Consider the following 19,155-nt stretch of genomic DNA (forward strand, 5'->3'; position numbering starts at 1 on the left):
CCCTTCTGTCAACATCTGTTTTTTTTAAATGGATCAAAGCACTATTTTTGTTCCTTTTAAAAAACAGAACAGACGAAAAACCGATGTCAACGGAACAAATGGTCTATTTTTGCTTTGCTTTGGATGTGAAAAACTGATGAAAAACTGATGGAAAACTGTGAAAAACTGATGTAAACTTCATTTTTTCTTTGAAAAAATGTGATTGAACTGATGAAACGAACAGTCTGCAAGTGTGAAAAGAACCTTCATGGAAAGGCATCAGGCACACAGGACATTTGGCTATTTCACCTAGAGGCTTTTTTTGGCAGCAACTTTTTGGCATGTATCATGTTTAGGCACGTCAAGAGATTGGACGTTAATTCATTTCATTGCACCAAAGTAGCACAAGAACCGTTTCTGAAATCCCACCACATTGATGTGAATGTACACCATTGAAAACAATGGGATTTCTAGTTTCATGTGATTTTGCGCAACTCAAAGCACATCTGAAATCACATTAGTGTGAACCAGGCCTAAATATAAACCCAGTCATAAAAATCTCATATAATCCCCAACATGTTAATGTAGTTTAAAAATTAAGGTTCAATGGGCTCCATTCACAAAAGGAATTCGCATGTGGTATTTAGGTTTGAGGACATATTTTCCCTAAATATCATATGCGATCCTGAAATTGTCAATTCACTATACCTTTTTGCTGTTTACCACAAAACGCTCAAAACGCTCGGTAAATACTGCATAAAAGGGTGTTAAAGTCAATTACCAGAAGGAAATAATTCATTAAATGCATGCGGTAATGAAGTAGTGGTCCAGGCATGCAATATTTTAGAAATGTAACAATATAATAGGCAATTTTGTGTAGTTTCTGACTTTTTTGGATCAGTTCTCTCAACAGAAATGCATAGAAACCTAAATGGAATGGAAATCATTGGATTTATTAAAGGAAAAACATTTTTTTTTGTTTTGGATAGAGTGTAGGGGTATTAGAACACCTGTCAGGTTTTTATTGTTGTCTGTGCCCCCATTAGGGTGATTCACCCTTTCTATTTGTCCTGTTTACCATTATCATTGAAAGTGAAAGTAAAATAAAATCCCAAATTTTGAGTTGTCCCGGAAAAGTAATAGAGGGGAAATCATCCATGGGGACAGGGACACAGATGGCAAACATTTTAAAAATAAAACTGACAGGGGTAATAGCCCTCCCTTACTCTATCCAACATGAAAAAAAGGTTTTGCCTATACTGGCTATACTGTGCAATTTGCAAGTTGCTCCAGAGCCTAGTACATGAGGTAAAGCTTCGCTTTACAAACATACCCAATCACATGCAAGGGAAAAAAAACGGAATTTTTACTTGCTCAGTCTATGTGCCTTTAGTAAATCCACCCCATTACTTTAGTAAATCCACCCCATTACATGTAGTAAAATCTATTTATTTTCTACTGCCATTTCACTAGATTTCCAGAGACTTTTTTTGTGACTATACAAGCATATACATTATTTGCTGCAAAAAACCTCCCAATTAATCCAAACATAATACAATGTACATATCACAATGGTCTAATACAGGGGTCTCAAAACTTTCTAAACAAAGGGCTGGTTTACTGTCCTTCAGACTTTAGGAGGGCTGGAGTGCCCAGTGGGAGTACAAAAAATGACATAGTGCTTGGAGGAAGGAGAAATAGTGTCCAGTCATTGGTATTAGTTGGAGGAATGCTGTCCCATCATTGGTATTAGTGGGGGGGGGGGGATAGTGCCCCATCATTGGTGTTAGTGGGATGAATAGTGCCCCATCATTGGTGTTAGTGGGATGAATAGTGCCCCATCATTGCTGACAGTGGGAGGAATAGTGCTCCATCATTGGTATCAGGGAGAGGAATAGTGCCCCATCATTGGTGTCAGTGGGAGGAATAGTGCCCCATCATTGGTGTTAGTGGGAGTAATAGTACCCCATCATTGGTATCAGTGGGAGGAGTAGTGCCCCATCATTGGTGTCAGTGGGAGGAATAGTGCCCCACCATTGGTGTCAGTGGGAGGAATAGTGCTCCATCATTGGTGTCAGTGGGAGGAATAGTGCCCCATCATTGCTGAAAGTGGGAGGAATAGTGCTCCATCATTGGTATCAGGGAGAGGAATAGTGCCCCATCATTGGTGTTAATGGGAGTAATAGTGCCCCATCATTGGTGTCAGTGGGAGTAGTGCCCCTTCATTGGTGTCAGGGGGAGGAATAGTGCCCCATCATTGGTGTTAATGGGAGTAATAGTGCCCCATCATTGGTGTCAGTGGGAGTAGTGCCCCTTCATTGGTGTCAGGTGGAGGAATAGTGCCCCATCATTAGTATCAGTGAGATGAATAGTTCCCCATCATTAGTGTCAGTGGAATGAATATTTCCCCATCATTGGTATCAGAGGAAGGAACAGTGCCCCATCCTTGGTATTAGTTGTAGAATTAGTGTCCATCCTTGGTATTAGTTGGAGGAATAGTGCCCCATCCTTGGTATTAGTTGGAGGAATAGTGCCCCATCATTGGTATTAGTTGGATGAATAGTGCCCCATCCTTGGTATTAGTTGGAGGAATAATACCTAATTGTTTATATCAGTGGGAAGAATTGTGTCCCATCATTGGTGTCAGTGGAAGGAAAAATGCGCTATAGTTGGTGTCAGTGGAAGAAATGGTGCCTCCTTGTTGGTAGCAGTAGGAGGAACAGTAACCCGAGGGCTGGATAGTGGCAAGTAAAGGGTCGCATGTGGCCCACGGGCCGCAGTTTGGAGACCATTTGTCTAACCTCTAGTTAGAACATCTGTCGTATGTAGTGGGGATACTTTACTTTTTCACAATTGTTTTTAGAGACTTCAAAAATTTTTACAAATTCCCACTGACATAATTGATCTTTTTAGCTATCTGTATGGGGATAATTATTCTCAATGACCACAAGTGTAGGAAGCATTCTTCCCACTGAACATCACACTAATGCATCATGAGTTGTAGATATAGTATTTTTAGCTGGGGTTTCTGGAGACTGCAAGGTTATTTCAAGGGTTCTTCTGTGCTGAAAAGGTTGAGAAAGGCTGCTTCAAAGTGTAACTAAAGGCAAACTTTCCTTTTCATTTTGGATAGAGTAATGGAGGGTTATAACCCATGTCAGTTTTTTTCCCATCTGCGTCCCTATTGGAAGATGTCCCCTCTATTACTTTTCTGGGGACAACCCAAAATTTGGGATTTTCTTTTCCTTTAAATTTCAATAATAATGGTAAACAGGACAAACAGAGAGGGGGAATCTCCCTAATAGGAACAGACAGTAGTAAGGTGTTCTAATACCTCTCCACACTCTCCAAAAGTAAAAAAAAAAGTTTTTCCTTGAATTATACTTTAAGTAAATGCAAAATAGTTAAAGGAGGAACCACTGCACCACATCCCTGGATTTGCATACACAGGAGAAAAGGATCATATATAATTAATAATAACGCTCCTTCGAATTTTGGACTTCGTGGGATTCATCACACTGTATACACGTTGTTTGGAACTATTATGTGTAAGATTGTACTGAACTGATTCTAAAGTTGTTGTTTTTTTAAATCAAACTGTATTTTAATGTAATGTGTGTAATAAAACTTCAGTGGTTTTATGTTCAAATCTGTATGGTAATGAATGACCTTGCACCCACAAAGTCCCACATTCAAGTGTTATTCCCTCCTTTTCTCCTGTGTATTTAAAAACGAAATATCTTTTTAAATGTCAAATATTGAATCAAAACAGTATAAAAAATCACACACATATATAAATACGCTTCTTCCACCAATAAAAAAGACAACATTGTGGAAGAAGGGTATTTATATATGTGTGTGATTTTTTATACTTTTTTCATTCAATATTTGACATTTAGAAAGATATTTTGCACTTACCTAATTTAACTTGTTTTTGATACACCATGTGTGTCCTGTGAAAGTAGCTTACCTTTGACTGACATTCCAGTCACCTTTTCTCTTTTGTATTATTACATATGCTGCAGGGACCGCATATTTCTACTGTTTAAACCATTTTAGAACTTTATTAGCAATAAAAACAGGGGTTCTAATCCTTCTCCACTTCACAGGAGATAAAATACTGTATGGTTTCAAGAGTTAAATACCGCATATTTCAGAAAAATACCACTTGTGGTATTTTAGTAGCTTTTTTTGGTGACAAGGAATTTTCTGTAAGGTGGAGATTGTGATGTCATCTGCCTGCCTCATCACACCAGCCAACCAGTGAAAGTCTTGTATTCATTGATAAAAATGCAAAGGCTTCCTGTAAATGGCTGAGCAGCACTCAGTCCAACTCAATTTTGTTCCAACAGAAGATGGGAAGTCCCCATACTGCTGCTGAAGCACAGTAATGTATATTGTATGAAGTAGTTGCTACACACAGTTTATACAGCACTAAAGGCGGCCACAACAATTAAAAAAAGGAAATAATTCATTTAGGCCAGCTTGGCCCAAACAAACTATTTAATGCTAAAGGAAAAGTGGAGTTTGGTTATAAATAAAAGATAATGTTTTGATACGTGGGTCTTATCACCCTTATGAGAAGATGCATTGAATATTGACATTTTATGACATTCAAGGCAAGAAGTATATCGCCAGCACACCAAGGATCTCCAGACTGGGCCCATAGCTTTATTCCTCAAGCACATCATGAGCGCTGAATAAAGCTTTGGACACATTCTGGAGATCCTTGGTGTGGTGATGACATACTCTTTGCCTTCAATGTCTTCGGTTTCCAGCCCAGTGGGCACTGCAGCACTCACTAACATTTACAGCCAACTGCAGGAACGTGTGCGTAGGGAATATTGTACTTGGACATTTTATGACAGATACAATATCGTTCAAGTAAGTCAATATTTTACTATAAATGAGATGATTCTTTATTATGAAGTCAGCTTGTTCTTTACTTTTTAGAATTTACTTACATTTGCCATGTAATCCATGTGCTTTTAATAAGGCTGACTGCAAGCAGTTGCAAACCTGTAACATACATTTAAATAAGAAAATATAAGCTTGAAAAACTGAGTCTTTGGGAAAAGGGTTTTATATTAAAGTGCTTTGCATTTGCTGTGCTTCCAGAATATGCTCTCGAGGTAATTCACCGTTCTTGTACCCTATATAATCACTATAAACATATTAAACATGTCATCCTTTGTTTTCCTTTGTACAGTTGTTCTGTTCACTTAGTGGAATAACGAAGACGGAGATGTCATCTAATGAGGCAAGCTTTCCGTTTGGTAGCCTCCAGCCACTCTCTTTCCGAGCTCCCCTTGTTCGAAGAACGAGCTCCTGTGCAGCGAGGTTATATCTATAACACACAGAGCCATGTAAAACCTAAGCATTTATTTTAGTGTAATGACTTCTTTGGCTTTAAAAAGTGTAGTAAATAATAAAAGTAAAATATACAGGTTGTCCCAAAAGTTTCCATACATAGGGAAAAAGGGAAATTGTAGCTAAATGTACCTTTATTTATAAAATATTCATTACATTTTTTACAGTATAAAAATATACACATATAATTATAATAAAATATATAATAAAATATGAGCTAATATTTTACAATTCCATTTCCTACAAACCAAAAAAAACCCACATATAAAAAGTTGATATGTATCAATTTTACTTGAACTCCAAATATGTTTTAGTTGTCCTTCAAGCCTGTGAAACAGAAATATCCCATGCATGTGACTGTCATATAGGGGAGCCTTCTGTTCAACCATTTAGGCCAGATTTAATGAACTGAAAGGTTTTATTTCCTTGCTATAAACACTAGACTTTACCTATTGCCATCCAATTTCCTTAAATAGTAAGTTTACTCTTTCATAAAAAAATTAAAAGGTAAACTAACTCCAAATGCCCTGGCCACCCTTCCAGGTACACAGCCCCAGAGTAAGTATACAATATCCCACTCTCAATGGCAAACATTCTTTGGTCAGAACAGCCCCATGACCATGTTTACCAATAAGAAAAGCAACTGCGGCATCTTCTTCCAATAAGGTGTTCCAGAAGTAGCACTCATCATGCATTCCAGCGGGTGTAAACAGATTTATGTCTGTTTACACCTGCCTACCCAATCAGGCCCGCTATAAAAATGGAGGAGGACTGTGTTCTCTTCCATTTGGGTAGACCTGAATGGAGGCTGCCGGGTGTTTACACCGGGTCACTCATAGAGCAGAACGGGGTCCGTGCATGTCCACTGTGCATAAACTCAGCAGACATGGACCTGTCTGCAGCCCCCCTCTGCTCCAATCAGCAGGGGACCAGTGGACAGATCAACTGCTGATTGGAATGGAAGGCGCCCATGTCAAAGGGCTCTAACTAATCCCCACCTAACTGACAGATGAATGTATACAAAGAGGGGAGGGGTAAATGTGTGAAAAAAAAACTGTGCAGGTCCCCATTCCTCAAGATTTCGTACCAGACCATACAAAACAATGCAAAAACAATTGCATGGGTTTCTCCCCAAATTCCATACCAGAACCTTTGTCTGTGCAATTAATTTTAAGGGAGAAGCCCACACAAATAAAAGAAAAAAAGTGTGGCTTCCCCCCCAATATTCATACCAGGTCACATGCCCTCAACATGAGGAGGTAACTTGCCAATTACCTCTTCCCCACAATCCTGTCCCAATGGTTGTGGGCATCAGTGGACAGGACTTATCAGGATCTTTAATAATAAGGGGGCCCCTGGATAGCGCCCTTCTCCCATGTGAATGAGTAAGGGGTAGTAACCCTACTCATTAAAAAAAAAGAAAATATAAATAAACGCACAGATTTTGACACGTCCTTTAGTAAACCCCCTTCCTGACAACAAATCCCACAATTTTAATCCACCATTAATCACAACATCTAGCACTGCAGATTCTCATCAATCACTATGAGCAACACCTGCTCTGTCACCGCAAACAACTAATCCCGACCCTTGCTGCAAATTTTTTATACATTTACTGCCTTTTTTGTTTATATTCACCTGGGAATCCCACGCTGAGAGCTGAATAGGTCAGACAGAGACGAGTCATAGTAGTTAGGATGTTGGTGGCCTTCAGCTCCCTCTCAACCAGTAGCCCTCAGCAGAAGCTGTCACATTTAGCCATGGTAGCGAGAGCGGCGGTGAGAACTCAGTGATCATGTGATCACTTAGAGCCGGCGAGGGATAGATGCAGCATCAGACCAATGCTGCATCCACCTAGTTAAGTATAATTTGTAAAAAAAAACCCCCAAACCTCTCTTTTAACTTAAGTGAGTTGGCATTTTAAATATCACACACAATATTTCATATAAAGCACAAATATCGCATGCAATAAATGTTAGTGAATTGACCTGTCTTTCCGAAGTATTTCCAAATTACTCATCTTTTGATAATTAGAAAAATTATCATACAAGAGATTTTTGTGTTATTCTATTCCCCGTTTCAGAAGAGACAAGACCAGAACTGTGATTTTAGATTTCACAATTAAATGTGTGTCTTTTAAAATACATTTTTTCATTTGCGGTTGTTGAAAAAGATGTGGTTTCATGTCTCATAAGGAAATCTTTACCTTAATATAGTAGTCAGATATCAGAATTTCTGACTACAGTCTGCCTGTGGATGATGGCAACTATCATGATGCTGCAAGTTTACAGCTTGAATAATGACACCCCTCTTTGCTTCCCACTATATAATTAGCTAACCAATAACTCTAATTTCTAAAGTATAGCTTACTGGACATGTTTGGAAACTTTTTCCAACCAAGTAACATCAAGGCACAGGAGCTAGATGAAACACACAAATTCTCAATCCTAATCTAACATATCACTGGGTGTACAAACTGAAGCAGTGGCCTGAACCTGCTAAATTTGCCATTTAACAAAACCTAAATTATTTAAAATTAACTTAAATAACCTTAATTGTCTGTATGAAAGGTTCCCCAAAATGCAACAAAATGGACTACAGCAGTCATCAGACAGAAACTTTTGTCAAAAATAAATTAATCCTGGGTAAAAGACACTTTCTGTTTCTCTCCAAAATACTAAATATAGACCACCACAAAGGATTGACCATTACCACTCACAATACCTGCATGGTTATAATGACAGCTTTCAGATTTATATGTAGGAGTATATTTTTTACCTGTTTTTTTTTTTACCAGAACCTGTGTTTTTTACAGCTTGCTAGAGACTCAGGAACAACTACCCCCCCTAAAAATGTTCTGTAACCTGATAGCTTGCTGCAGCCTAGGTACTGCTCCTGCCCTACCAAATGCAAATTCTTTCATTTTTATCTTTTTTTTTTTTAACAGTTGCGTCCATTGAAATTGTACAGATGTATAACAAAACATGGTACATTTAATTTTTTATCTTTGGCTTCACTACTAACATGTTTCTGGTACTATTTTAGCTGTTCCCCTTAAAATACCCCCAAAGCAAGTTTTATTCCACCAGAAGTGACATGAACCCCCACCACAAAAGTGTCTGATTTCAATTATTTTCTTCTTTATCCATCCAACTGAAGCACATACTTGAATACTGCACCCCCTCCACCAAAAAGTAAATAAATAATAATAATAATAAGGGATATGATAATTTAGCAACCTCCTTAGCCAAATAGATGTTACTTAATATTTCAATCTGAACATATTAAAAGGGGCAAGAACATATTAAAAGTGTGTTGGAACGTGTAGCTTTTCCCATCAACCTATCAAACTGACCATGGATTCAAAGTGTAACCTACTATTCTAACCAGAAAATACTACGTATAAACTTCCAGCTTACCTGTTTGGTTCATCAGGCCCATGAGATGAAAAAACTCTTTGAACAATTTCTGCCACTTCTTTGTCAGTAATGACATCCCATAGTCCATCAGTACCCATTACCATAACATCATCGGCACCATGCTCACATTTTGAGAGGTCATAGACTTCCACCTACAAAGTGAAAGTAATAAAGCTATGTAGATTTGTGCATAGATGGCATATTGGAAGCCTGAAGTTTATAAAGAGTCAGGCTGTAATGCAGGCAATTCAAACGATTTATTGTTAAAAACGTAGCTAAATACCTAATATATGCTTAGATTTTATATATAATATAAATATTTATTCAAGGCTCATGTGACCACTATATCTGTGTCTTACACGGTGCCCTCCATGGTGGGATGGAAGCTGCAGCATCCAGCCTATGTGGCATTGCTACCAACTTTAGGACAAAGTCCATCACAGGATCTGCCTGAGGATCACAAATCTTGTGAAAAGATGCTCCGGCACAGTGTAGGAACATCTATTCTTGAGATATGGGATCCCCAGCCTACCCAGGATGTTTCCAGAAAGGGTGTGATATCACCGTTGCCTAGATGCCCAGGGCAGTATGTGTGTGTGTGTAAAGTCCTGAACACACAATGAGAATATTAGAAGAATGATCGTTCATTTTTTTTTGCACACTAGTCTCATATTGAAAGTGAAGAGGTTACTAAAGTTACAAAAATTCTTGCATGGCAGAATGAAAATTCTAAAGTGATGTAATGTATTGTATTGCTTTTGTATTGTATTTTCGGACAAAAACTGTACTGAATAAACGAAAACCATACAATCTGGTATCGTACGAGAAAAATTGACATGCTTGTCCCTTCAAATAATTTCAGACGAAAGATGTGTGCTAACAATCAGATTATCGTATGGTTGCTTCAAAAGCAGTATTTTTCCTACGATTTTCAGATCATGTGTACTAGGCTTAAGTATCACTTTTCTCTGTAATTAGAAGAAAAAAGTTATGGAAAAAAGGGTAATTCCATGTTTTTTTACATAGAGAAATGATAAACTGACTTTGTATTTCACACATCTTTTGAAAAGAAAAAATAGTTGTCATTTGTTTATATACAGTTTACTTTTTTTTTTTTTTTAATCAAATCTAGAGTGCTACACTAAATGCAGTATATACAGTATGTGCTTTAAGGCAATGCACAGATTTACTAGATGCTATGGTAAGGTTATCAGGTTTTCAAAATGAAATCCAGGAGCACCCTGCCATACCCACAAAAACACATCTCCATTTGTAGACACATCCACAAAATCACACGCTCATTTTCTAGACACCATGAAACAATTGGTCAAAGACTTTTGGAACAAGAAGCAGCCATTCCAAGTGTAAAGCCAAAATGCCCTTGGCACCCTGAGTAGAGAAATTAAGCGTGTGTAGCCTAACTGCAGTAACAGTGGGAAAGGCTTAAAGGGATACAATTAAATAAAACAGTGCAGGGGTCATAAGTATGCAAACACACAGATTGCAGGGGTCAGGAGTATATAGCGTACAGATTTCAGAGGTCAAGAGTAAGTAACAGTGCAGTGGTCAGTAATACATACCAGAGAGTTCAGGGTTCATAGCAGCAAGTGTAGGAGTCAGGAGTATGTAATGCACAGAATGCAGAGGCCAAGAGCAAGTAATGCACAGAAGGCAGGGGTCAGGAATACGTAGAGTTACAAAGTAGTTTATCTGGTATTTATATGTTTAGTACATTTGAATGCAAACAGCATATTTTAATCGAAGTATTGAAATTTATGCAACCCTGATTAAAAAAAATATTAACAGTAACAATTTGTTCAGCTCATCCTGCTTAGCTTAGCAGTAGGTCTGAGAAGGACAAGGCCAGATTTAATGAAATCCATTTAACAATAGACATATGTGATTAGTTTTGTTGTGAATCGAAATTCAGATGACATTTTCATTATTCGAATATTCAGATGTATCCATATTTCCAAAATACAATAGTAATGAATTTAAACGAATCATAAATAACAAAACGAAATTTGAATCAAATGCAAATAAAGTTTGAAACAAATTAAAAAACTAAATCAAATTTGAAAACAAATTCATAATGTAAATATATTGCTGACTACTGCTGATTTCCTTCAAAGACTGTGTGTATTAGAATATAGCTGTCTTCAGAAAATCAGATTTCAAAAAGAATAGAATAGAATAGAAAAAAAGAATGGAATAAAAAATAAAAGAATAGATTATAATAGAAAACAAAGAAATAGAATAGAAAAGAATCTAATTAAAATAAAAGAATAGAATAGAAAAAATAGAACAGAATAGAATGAAATAGAAAGAATATAGTCGACTTCTGAAATGTTATTTTAGAAAATAATAGAATAGAATACAAAACGAAAGAATAGAAAATAAAAACAATAATATAGAAATTAAATGAACAGAATAAAATGAAAAAAAAAAAAGAATAGATTAGGATAGAATAGAACAGAATAAAATGGAAAGAATATAGCCATCTTCCAAAATTTGAATTTCGAAAAGAATAGAGTAGAATAAAATAGAATAGAATGGAAAATTATAGCATAAAACAGAATAGAATAGAAAAACTAGAATAGATTAGAATAGAAAAAATATAGCCGTCTTCTAAAACTTTACTTTCGAATATATTAGAACCAGCCATTCTTCACAATTAATTTGTTTCAAATACTTTGAATAGATTGAACAAATTTAAATCCAGTTGAAAATTAATAAACGAAACAAAACAAATTTCATTATGAATTCAACTAAACGAATCCGAAACTAAACAAAACTAATTTTTTCGTTCTGCACATGTCTATTTAACACCTACTAAGGATGTATTCTTTAACTGCATTAGTGCCAAATCACAATGTTAGTAGTTTTGAACAATTACCTACACATTATGGATCATGCTTCTCATCCCTGACATGGTAGTCTAACACACACTGCGCAAGCTCCTCTGCCACCCCAATATAATGCTGCAAAACTCTGTAGTCAATTGTGCCAATTGAATTTCAAAAGTCAAAAGGGATAAACTGGCCCGTGGCCTGAATATTGCGGCATATCTGGTACTGGATATAGAGTCTAGTAGGCTGGTGCATGTGCAGTGCAATAATTACAGTGCACCACCGGGAGTTAATGCCATGGACACTTGCTTCTCAGGGGCACGGTCCTCAAAATGAGGCCTGTCTTTTGGAAACAGGTTTGAATAGATTCATATTTCTAAAGATATGTTGTGTGAACTGCAAAACAGCTGAAAAACAGGTCTCTCTGTAGTTGTGAAAGAGGAGCCTTATGTACAATAGTACATGCAAATTTGCACAGTGTTTGTGTCAACAGCTGTTTCTCACACCCTTATGTAATTTAAACCTATTGATTAATTAGCTACAATTGTTTGAGTCTGGTTACCTGTTAAACTATGAATCATTATTTTATGTAAAGCTTTTGTCCTGCAATATAAATCCAGTAGCTTGTTGTTATATTCACCATTTGAAACATATTGTAATACCACTGGGGTCTCATTTACCTTTAATATTTCTGTGCTCAAACAAGTGTTTGGAGATGTGCCAGTACCTCTACCTTATATTCATGACAATCTTTAGTCCTCAGCAACAATCTACCATCTCTCTTCATCTTTCTGGACTAATGACCTGCGGCTATGCTCTAGAAACTAATTGCTACAGACTGTGTTATCTCCATAAATAAAAAAAACACCCTAACCTCCTAGTAATCTAGGAATTCATGGCTAAACACTCCATTACTATCTGGCACCCATCATGATGGACACCCAGATGCGAATGGAAAGTTCCTGACCATGTCCAATTGATTGGTGACCAGCTTTACTTTCACCTGAAAAATAGTCTGGACCCATCCCTGCAGTGTTGATGTGAGATGGGGAAACAGCTCTCATTGTTTGAATACTGCTTGTGTGGAGTAAATTAAATGATTTGACTGACATTCTGCAGTTTAGCCACAAGATGTCACTGTTTTTCTAACACAGCCTCAGACTGCATAGAGATTTCTATATTCATGAAGAGGTGGAGTTTTCACACAGAGAAGAGAGAGCAGCCATGTTCTGGAGAATGGTGAATGAGGGGGGCCCTGTGAGCTGAGAATCTGATGACATCCAGGTGTGAGAGCACCCCTCCATAACCAGAGCTGCAGCTAAGTGAAGCTGATGAGATTGCTGCCAGGAAGCTGATGAGATTGCTGCCAGGAATGCTGATGAGAGCAGAGGAACTAAGCAACATATACGGCGAGACCGCATGCTTGTTGGAGGGACATTTGTTCTGATCAGAGTCACCATCAGATGCAAAGCAGACCCAGGTCGGTAAGATCGTGCACGCACCTCATTTCAGTGTTGGCACCTTGAGACTGAGTCCAGGCCTATAGTTAGTTAGTTAGGGTCTCTGTTTGTGTCAGGCCACAAGTGTTGTTACTGATTATTGGAAGGACTCCACAACTTAAAGTGACATTTCACATTGGAGAACTGATAAAATCCTACAAACTCAAGCCAGACTGGCGTTTTGTTCAGAAGGAATACTCAGGCACGTGCTACAGGACCAGTTATGGGAGAGGGAATACTGTAGATTTGTGTAAGATTGTAAGCTGTTGTGCTGCACCGCAGGCTAGCCCATACCATACACCCATACACTGATTCCTGCTCTTTTAGGGTAATAACAGGTAAGGTGTGGCAGCTTAGTTGTGCCCGCCAGTAGGTAAATTACTACACTTTCTACCTTCATCATCAGAAGGTGCCGTGCTGTGCAGCACAAGGGTCTCAGCCTTTGGGCTGGGTGTATGTAAATTTATTGTATGTTTCCAGCATTTGTGGTTTTGTTTATTTGCCACATCTAAGTAAAATTCTGTTGTGGCAAAACCTGGTGTTGGGGTTGCTTTCCTCGTTCGTAACTTCACTGTATCCTGGGGAGCTACCCCGGTACACGGCTTACATTGATAGAGATTCATATCACATGGGACTAGAAACTACTCTTTCCACTAGAAACAGTTGACCTTCTCCCCAAAACTGACCACTATCATTATTCACCAGGAACTGACACATTGCCACCAACAAATTCTGCTGGGAAAAAACAAAAACCTGCCCACAATCTCCTTACAATGAATGTCAACCTTACTGACCTTCCTTTCAGTGGAAGTGACAGCCACTCACTTGCATTCCCCTGGACTGAGGACTTAACCTCAGTAGGATCTAACTACTCCTTTCCTTAACCACAAGCCTACAGGGCACTTATACCCCCTTCCTGCCCAGGCCAATTTCCAGCTTTCAGCGCTGTTGCACTTTGAATGACAATTGCGCTATCATGCAACACTGTACCCATATGAAATTTTTATCATTTATTTGCGACAGTAGAGATTTATTTTGGTGGTATTTAATCACCTCTGAGTTTTTTATTTTTTCTTAAACAAACCAAAAACAACTGAGAATTTTGAAAAAAAAAAAGTTTTTTATTAGTTTTTGTTATAAAAGTTTGTAAATAAGTGATTTTTCTCCTTCACTGATGTGCGCTAATGAGGCTGCAGTGATGGGCACTGATAGGCTGCACTGATGGACACTGATAGGTGGCACTGATGGGCACTGATGAGGAGGCACTGGTAGGTGGCACTGATGGGCATTGACAGACATCACTGATGGGCACTGAAAGGAAGCACTGATATATGGCACTGATAGGAAGCACTGACTGGCACTGATAGGCGGCGCTGACTAGCACTGTTAGTTGGCACTGACTGGCACTGTTAGGCAGCACTGATAGGTGGCACTGATGCTCACTGATAGGCAGCACTGACTGGCACTGATAGGCGGCACTGATTGGCATTGATAGGTGGCACTGACTGGCACTGATGGGTGACACTGAAAGGCAGCTCATATGGGCACTGATATGTGGCATTGATGTGCACTGGTAGGCACTGATATGTGACATTAATGTGGCACTGATGGGCACTGGCACATGGCACTGATGAGCACTGACAGCTGGCACTGATGGACACTGACAGGTAGCACTGCTGGGGCTACACTGATCATCAGGGCACACTGATCATCAGTGCTCTGATGATCAGTCTACATGTCCCCTCCGCGGAATGCCGATTACCGGCTCTCCTCCATTTCTCTCCCCACGAGCTGTCACGCTGACAGCTCGAGAGGAGAGGAGAGCCAGTAATCAGCTTTCTGCGGAGGGGACATGTACACTGATCACCAGGGCACTGATGATCAGTGTGCCCTGATGATCAGTGTAGCCCCAGCAGTGCCACCTGTCAGTGTCCATCAGTGCCTTATGTCAGTGCCTTGTGCCAGTGCCCATCAGTGCCACATATCAGTGCACACCAGTGCCACATATCAGTGCCCAGCTGAGCTGCCTTTCAGTGTTACCCATCAGTGCCAGCTATCAATGCCAATCAGTGCCACCTATCAGTGCTGCCAATCAGTGCCACCTATCAGTGCCAGTCAGTGCTGCCTATCAGTGCGCATCAGTGCCGCCTATCAGTGCCTGCCAGTGCCACCTAACAGTGCCAGTCAGTGCCGCCTATCAGTGCCAGTTAGTGCCGCCTATCAGTGCCAGTCAGTGCCGCCTATCAGTGCCAGTCAGTGCCGCCTATCAGTGCCAGTCACTGCCGCCTATCAGTGCTGCCTATCAGTGCTGCCTTTCAGTGCCCAACAAAGATGGCTGTCAATGCCCATCAGTGCCACCTACCAGTGCCTCCTCGTCAGTGCCCATCAGTGGCACCTATCAGTGTCCATTAGTGCAGCCTCGTTAGCGCACATCAGTGAAGGAGAAAAATCACTTATTTACAAAATTTTATAACAAAAACTAAGAAAAACAATTTTTTTTTTCAAAATTTTCAGTGGTTTTTGGTTTAAGAAAAAATAAAAAAAACTCAGAGGTGATTAAATACCACCAAAATAAAGCTCTATCTGTCACAAAAAAATTATAAAAAAGTCATATGGGTACAGTGTTGCATGACCGCGCAATTGTCATTCAAAGTGCAACAGCGCTGAGAGCTGGAAATTGGCCTGGGCAGGAAGGGAGTATAAGTGCCCAGTAGGCTAGTGGTTAAAGGTACTGGGATGCATGTGATGACCAGCAAGTGCACAATGGCAGTGAAGGCATCCAATTTTTCCAACTATACAAAAAAGTGGCAACCACCCCAAACTATAACTGACTTTTGCAGCAAGGTTCTCATGGAAGAGCAATGCACATCACAAACAAACAAAGGATTTCCCAGCTTACTTACCGGCCAGCCTACAAAACACCCAATTTGGCCATGTCTAGCAGTCTATATTAAAAGCAGAGGGTTTTGTTTGCACACATTTGAAAATGTATGCATTAGACAGAGCCCATTTAGTTGTTTTGCAGGCTGGCTGGTAAGTGCGCAGGGAAATCTTTTCTTTTGTTTGTGATGTGCTGCACACGAAAGACCAGTTATAGGCTGATGTGTTTGCCACTTTTTTGTACAATCCCCACAGGTTGTTCCCAACTTTTCAAAGAGATTCAAAGGCAGGTAACAGTACCATGAACAGTTAAAAGTACAGTTTATGCTTTTTGACTCATGACATGACAGAGCTAAATTTTTAAAAATATTTTCTTTAATGCTAATAATTTCTTATTAAACTCTAAAGAAATGATCAAAGGATACAAAATGTCAGTGAAAGTCATGCTGGTGCCTTTTAATGACAGGTTTAATTAGCTTTAGCAATTTACATACATTAGATATTTTTAGCACTTTCTCCCTAGAGTCCAGCAAACTCTATGTGCTGTATGACCCCTGTGCAAGACACGGAGGAAACAGTGTATGGAGAACATACAAGCTAAGAATAGTATACTTACTCCAGGCACAGAAGATAAGAATGGCTTGATGTAGATATTTGAGTTATATACTTTAAGGTCATGATCTCCAAATCCACGTGTTACTCCAATAGTGGCCATAACCCTAGCCTGTAAAAAATAAGTATTAGAGATCAAGATGTACAGCTCATTATTTCATACTCAGTTTTTCAACTAACTTCCTTCTGTGTCTGTATATTGCATTTTAACAGGTTAAAAATTTTTTAATTTCCATCTTTTTTTATTTCTACAGAAGTGTGGACAAAGCAACCATATATAATGTGAAGCAAGCAGCTGTATTTACTGTACTGTGTGGAAGGGTGCTATTTTAGATTATATAAAGATGTTATCCTTTTTTTATTTATGTTCTCCTGTAAGGTAAGATTAACCACTTGAGGTCAAGGTACTGGATTAAAATTCAACTATAATTAGCCCAGGGCTGATTCAAAATGGTGCCCGGTCTTAGTTGCTCTAGAGGGCGTTATTGCAGGAGCCATCCAACACTAAGCCCAAGAGAATCATTTAAATCCAGGACTTGCAATCCTGCTACACAGCGTTCAATATGAATACATTGTAGCAAAGAACAACCCAATGCTTCTGCATTGTATTTAAAGTGTATGTAAACCCTAACCATGAACATTCCTTATTTGCTTGCTATCCTGTTAAATTCACCATTGACAATATCTTATTGTATCAGTTTGATAAGTGCACCAAATGCCTGTCAATTGTGTTATAAAAGCATATATAAGAAGTGTAATTAGCATTCCATTTTTTTTACTATGTTACAATTATTTGTGGAGATGATAACAGCGGGAGGGACTCAGCAGTTTAGCAAAAGACAATCTTTCTTAATTTTTCCATCTTTTATCCTAATAAAGACCAGGAAATAAAATACAGTACATGTACTAAGATCTGCTATAAAAACAAACCCCTGTGTAAAGAAAAATAAGTATAATGGGGGAGATTTACTAAAAATGGTGCACTAGGAATAGGGTGCAGCTGTGCATGGTAGCAAGGTAGCCAATCAGCTTCTAACTTCAGCTTGTTATTAAACCCAGGATCCAGGACCCAGGCATTCACTATATATGGTCTCCTACAGTACACAGAACATGGAAATACAAATATTTTATTAGCTACAAACTGCTAAATAACTTTTCTCATAAGCACTTACAGCAGTCTTGTGACTTTTATCATTGTCTAGCAGAGCACTGGTTGAAACTTGAAGGAGGAGTTTTCATACTCCCTTGATTGTCCTTTGAGGCTGTAAAACCCTTGATCCTCTGTCTGGACAGTGCTGATTGGCCCTGTGCTGATCACATGCTGTCTCCCAAGTAAAAATAAAACTCTCTAGCAATACACACCAAACTGAGCAGCTTGCCCCAAGGCTCTGTTCTATCAGCAGATGGATTGAGAACAGTAGAAGAAGGGGAGGATCAGAGAAGGCAGGATCGAACATCCTTTTTACACAAAGGGGAGGATTAACCCCTTAGGTTCCACAGTGAGTATAACAAGCATGCTTAACTGCATATACAGATATTACTGTTGTAGGTTTTGTAACACTTTAAGCTTTGAGAACAAAACCTGGAAGCTGGTTGGTTTCTGTGAAGAGCTGTACCAGATTTTGCACTCTCCAGTTTTAGTAATGGGGGAGATTTACTAAAAATGGTGCACTCAAAATCTTGTGTAGGTGTGCATGGTAGCCAATCAGTTTGTAACTTCAGCTTATTCAATTAAGCTTTGACAATAAAACCTGGAAGCTGATTGGTTTCTATGCAGAGCTGTACCAAATGTTGTATGCTCCAGTTTTAGTAAATAACCCTCAATATGTTTAGGTTCAGAATAGACACATCCCTGAAAAAAATCTGGGACTTAAAGTGGACTTAGACTCAGTCAGCCTCATTCTTATCCTATGAATTCCCATAGCTCTGCGACTGAAGTGCATGGTGAATTTTCACCTGCATTTTAATTTAGGTAATGCATCCTTTTAGAAGAGGCAACAAAAGCAAACCAGACAGAAAATGTGTTCATAGTTAACACTTCTTGATTTAGTTGTAGGTTTTACAATAAATTTAAATTATGCAGCTTGATTCTTGAATCGACAAAAACAATATTTTTTCATGGTACCAGAAACACTACAAATAATGAATTAGTTTGGGATGATAAAATGTAAAGTTTAGAGAAGAGTGCACTATTACTTACTTCTGCTGTGCTATTCTTACATGTTTGGTGGCTAAAAAAACATGGAAGTGCCATGTTATTATATGTGTTTTATATACTTGTAAAAATGTTGACTTATTTCTATTTTTAAGTTCTATTTGTGTTATAAATCATCTGAAGTACACCAATGTTTACTTGCAGATCCTTGAATATATATATATTTTTTACTTTATTTTGTTTCCTACGTTATACTTTTTTATGTTTTAGGGTAGTTTTGGGGTTGGCTAAATATGACTAATTGTTAACCTTTGTGCTATTCTATAGAATAAGCATACTACTACAGTATTAATGAATAAGCTGGTTGTTCAGTCTTTGATGGCAATCATTTA

General features: G+C 38.5%; 1 protein-coding gene across 1 annotated transcript in view; it reads right to left on the bottom strand.

The window, feature by feature from the left end:
• Positions 1–4,874: 4,874 nt before the first annotated feature.
• Positions 4,875–19,155, bottom strand: part of LOC149462676 (protein phosphatase 1H-like) — a 99,679-nt gene continuing 85,398 nt past the window's right edge. The window contains exons 9-11 of the mRNA XM_089676729.1: positions 16,613–16,720; positions 8,769–8,920; positions 4,875–5,326 (exon numbers count right to left, since the gene is read on the bottom strand). Of these exons, the coding sequence (XP_089532855.1) occupies positions 5,164–5,326; positions 8,769–8,920; positions 16,613–16,720 (423 nt within the window). The 3' untranslated portion in view covers positions 4,875–5,163. The remainder of the gene's footprint in view (positions 5,327–8,768; positions 8,921–16,612; positions 16,721–19,155) is intronic.

The sequence above is a fragment of the Staurois parvus genome, unplaced genomic scaffold (assembly GCF_062004578.1).
Source record: "Staurois parvus isolate SC_StPar_1 unplaced genomic scaffold, SC_StPar_1.0 ptg000172l, whole genome shotgun sequence".
NCBI classification, from domain to species: Eukaryota; Metazoa; Chordata; class Amphibia; order Anura; family Ranidae; genus Staurois; species Staurois parvus.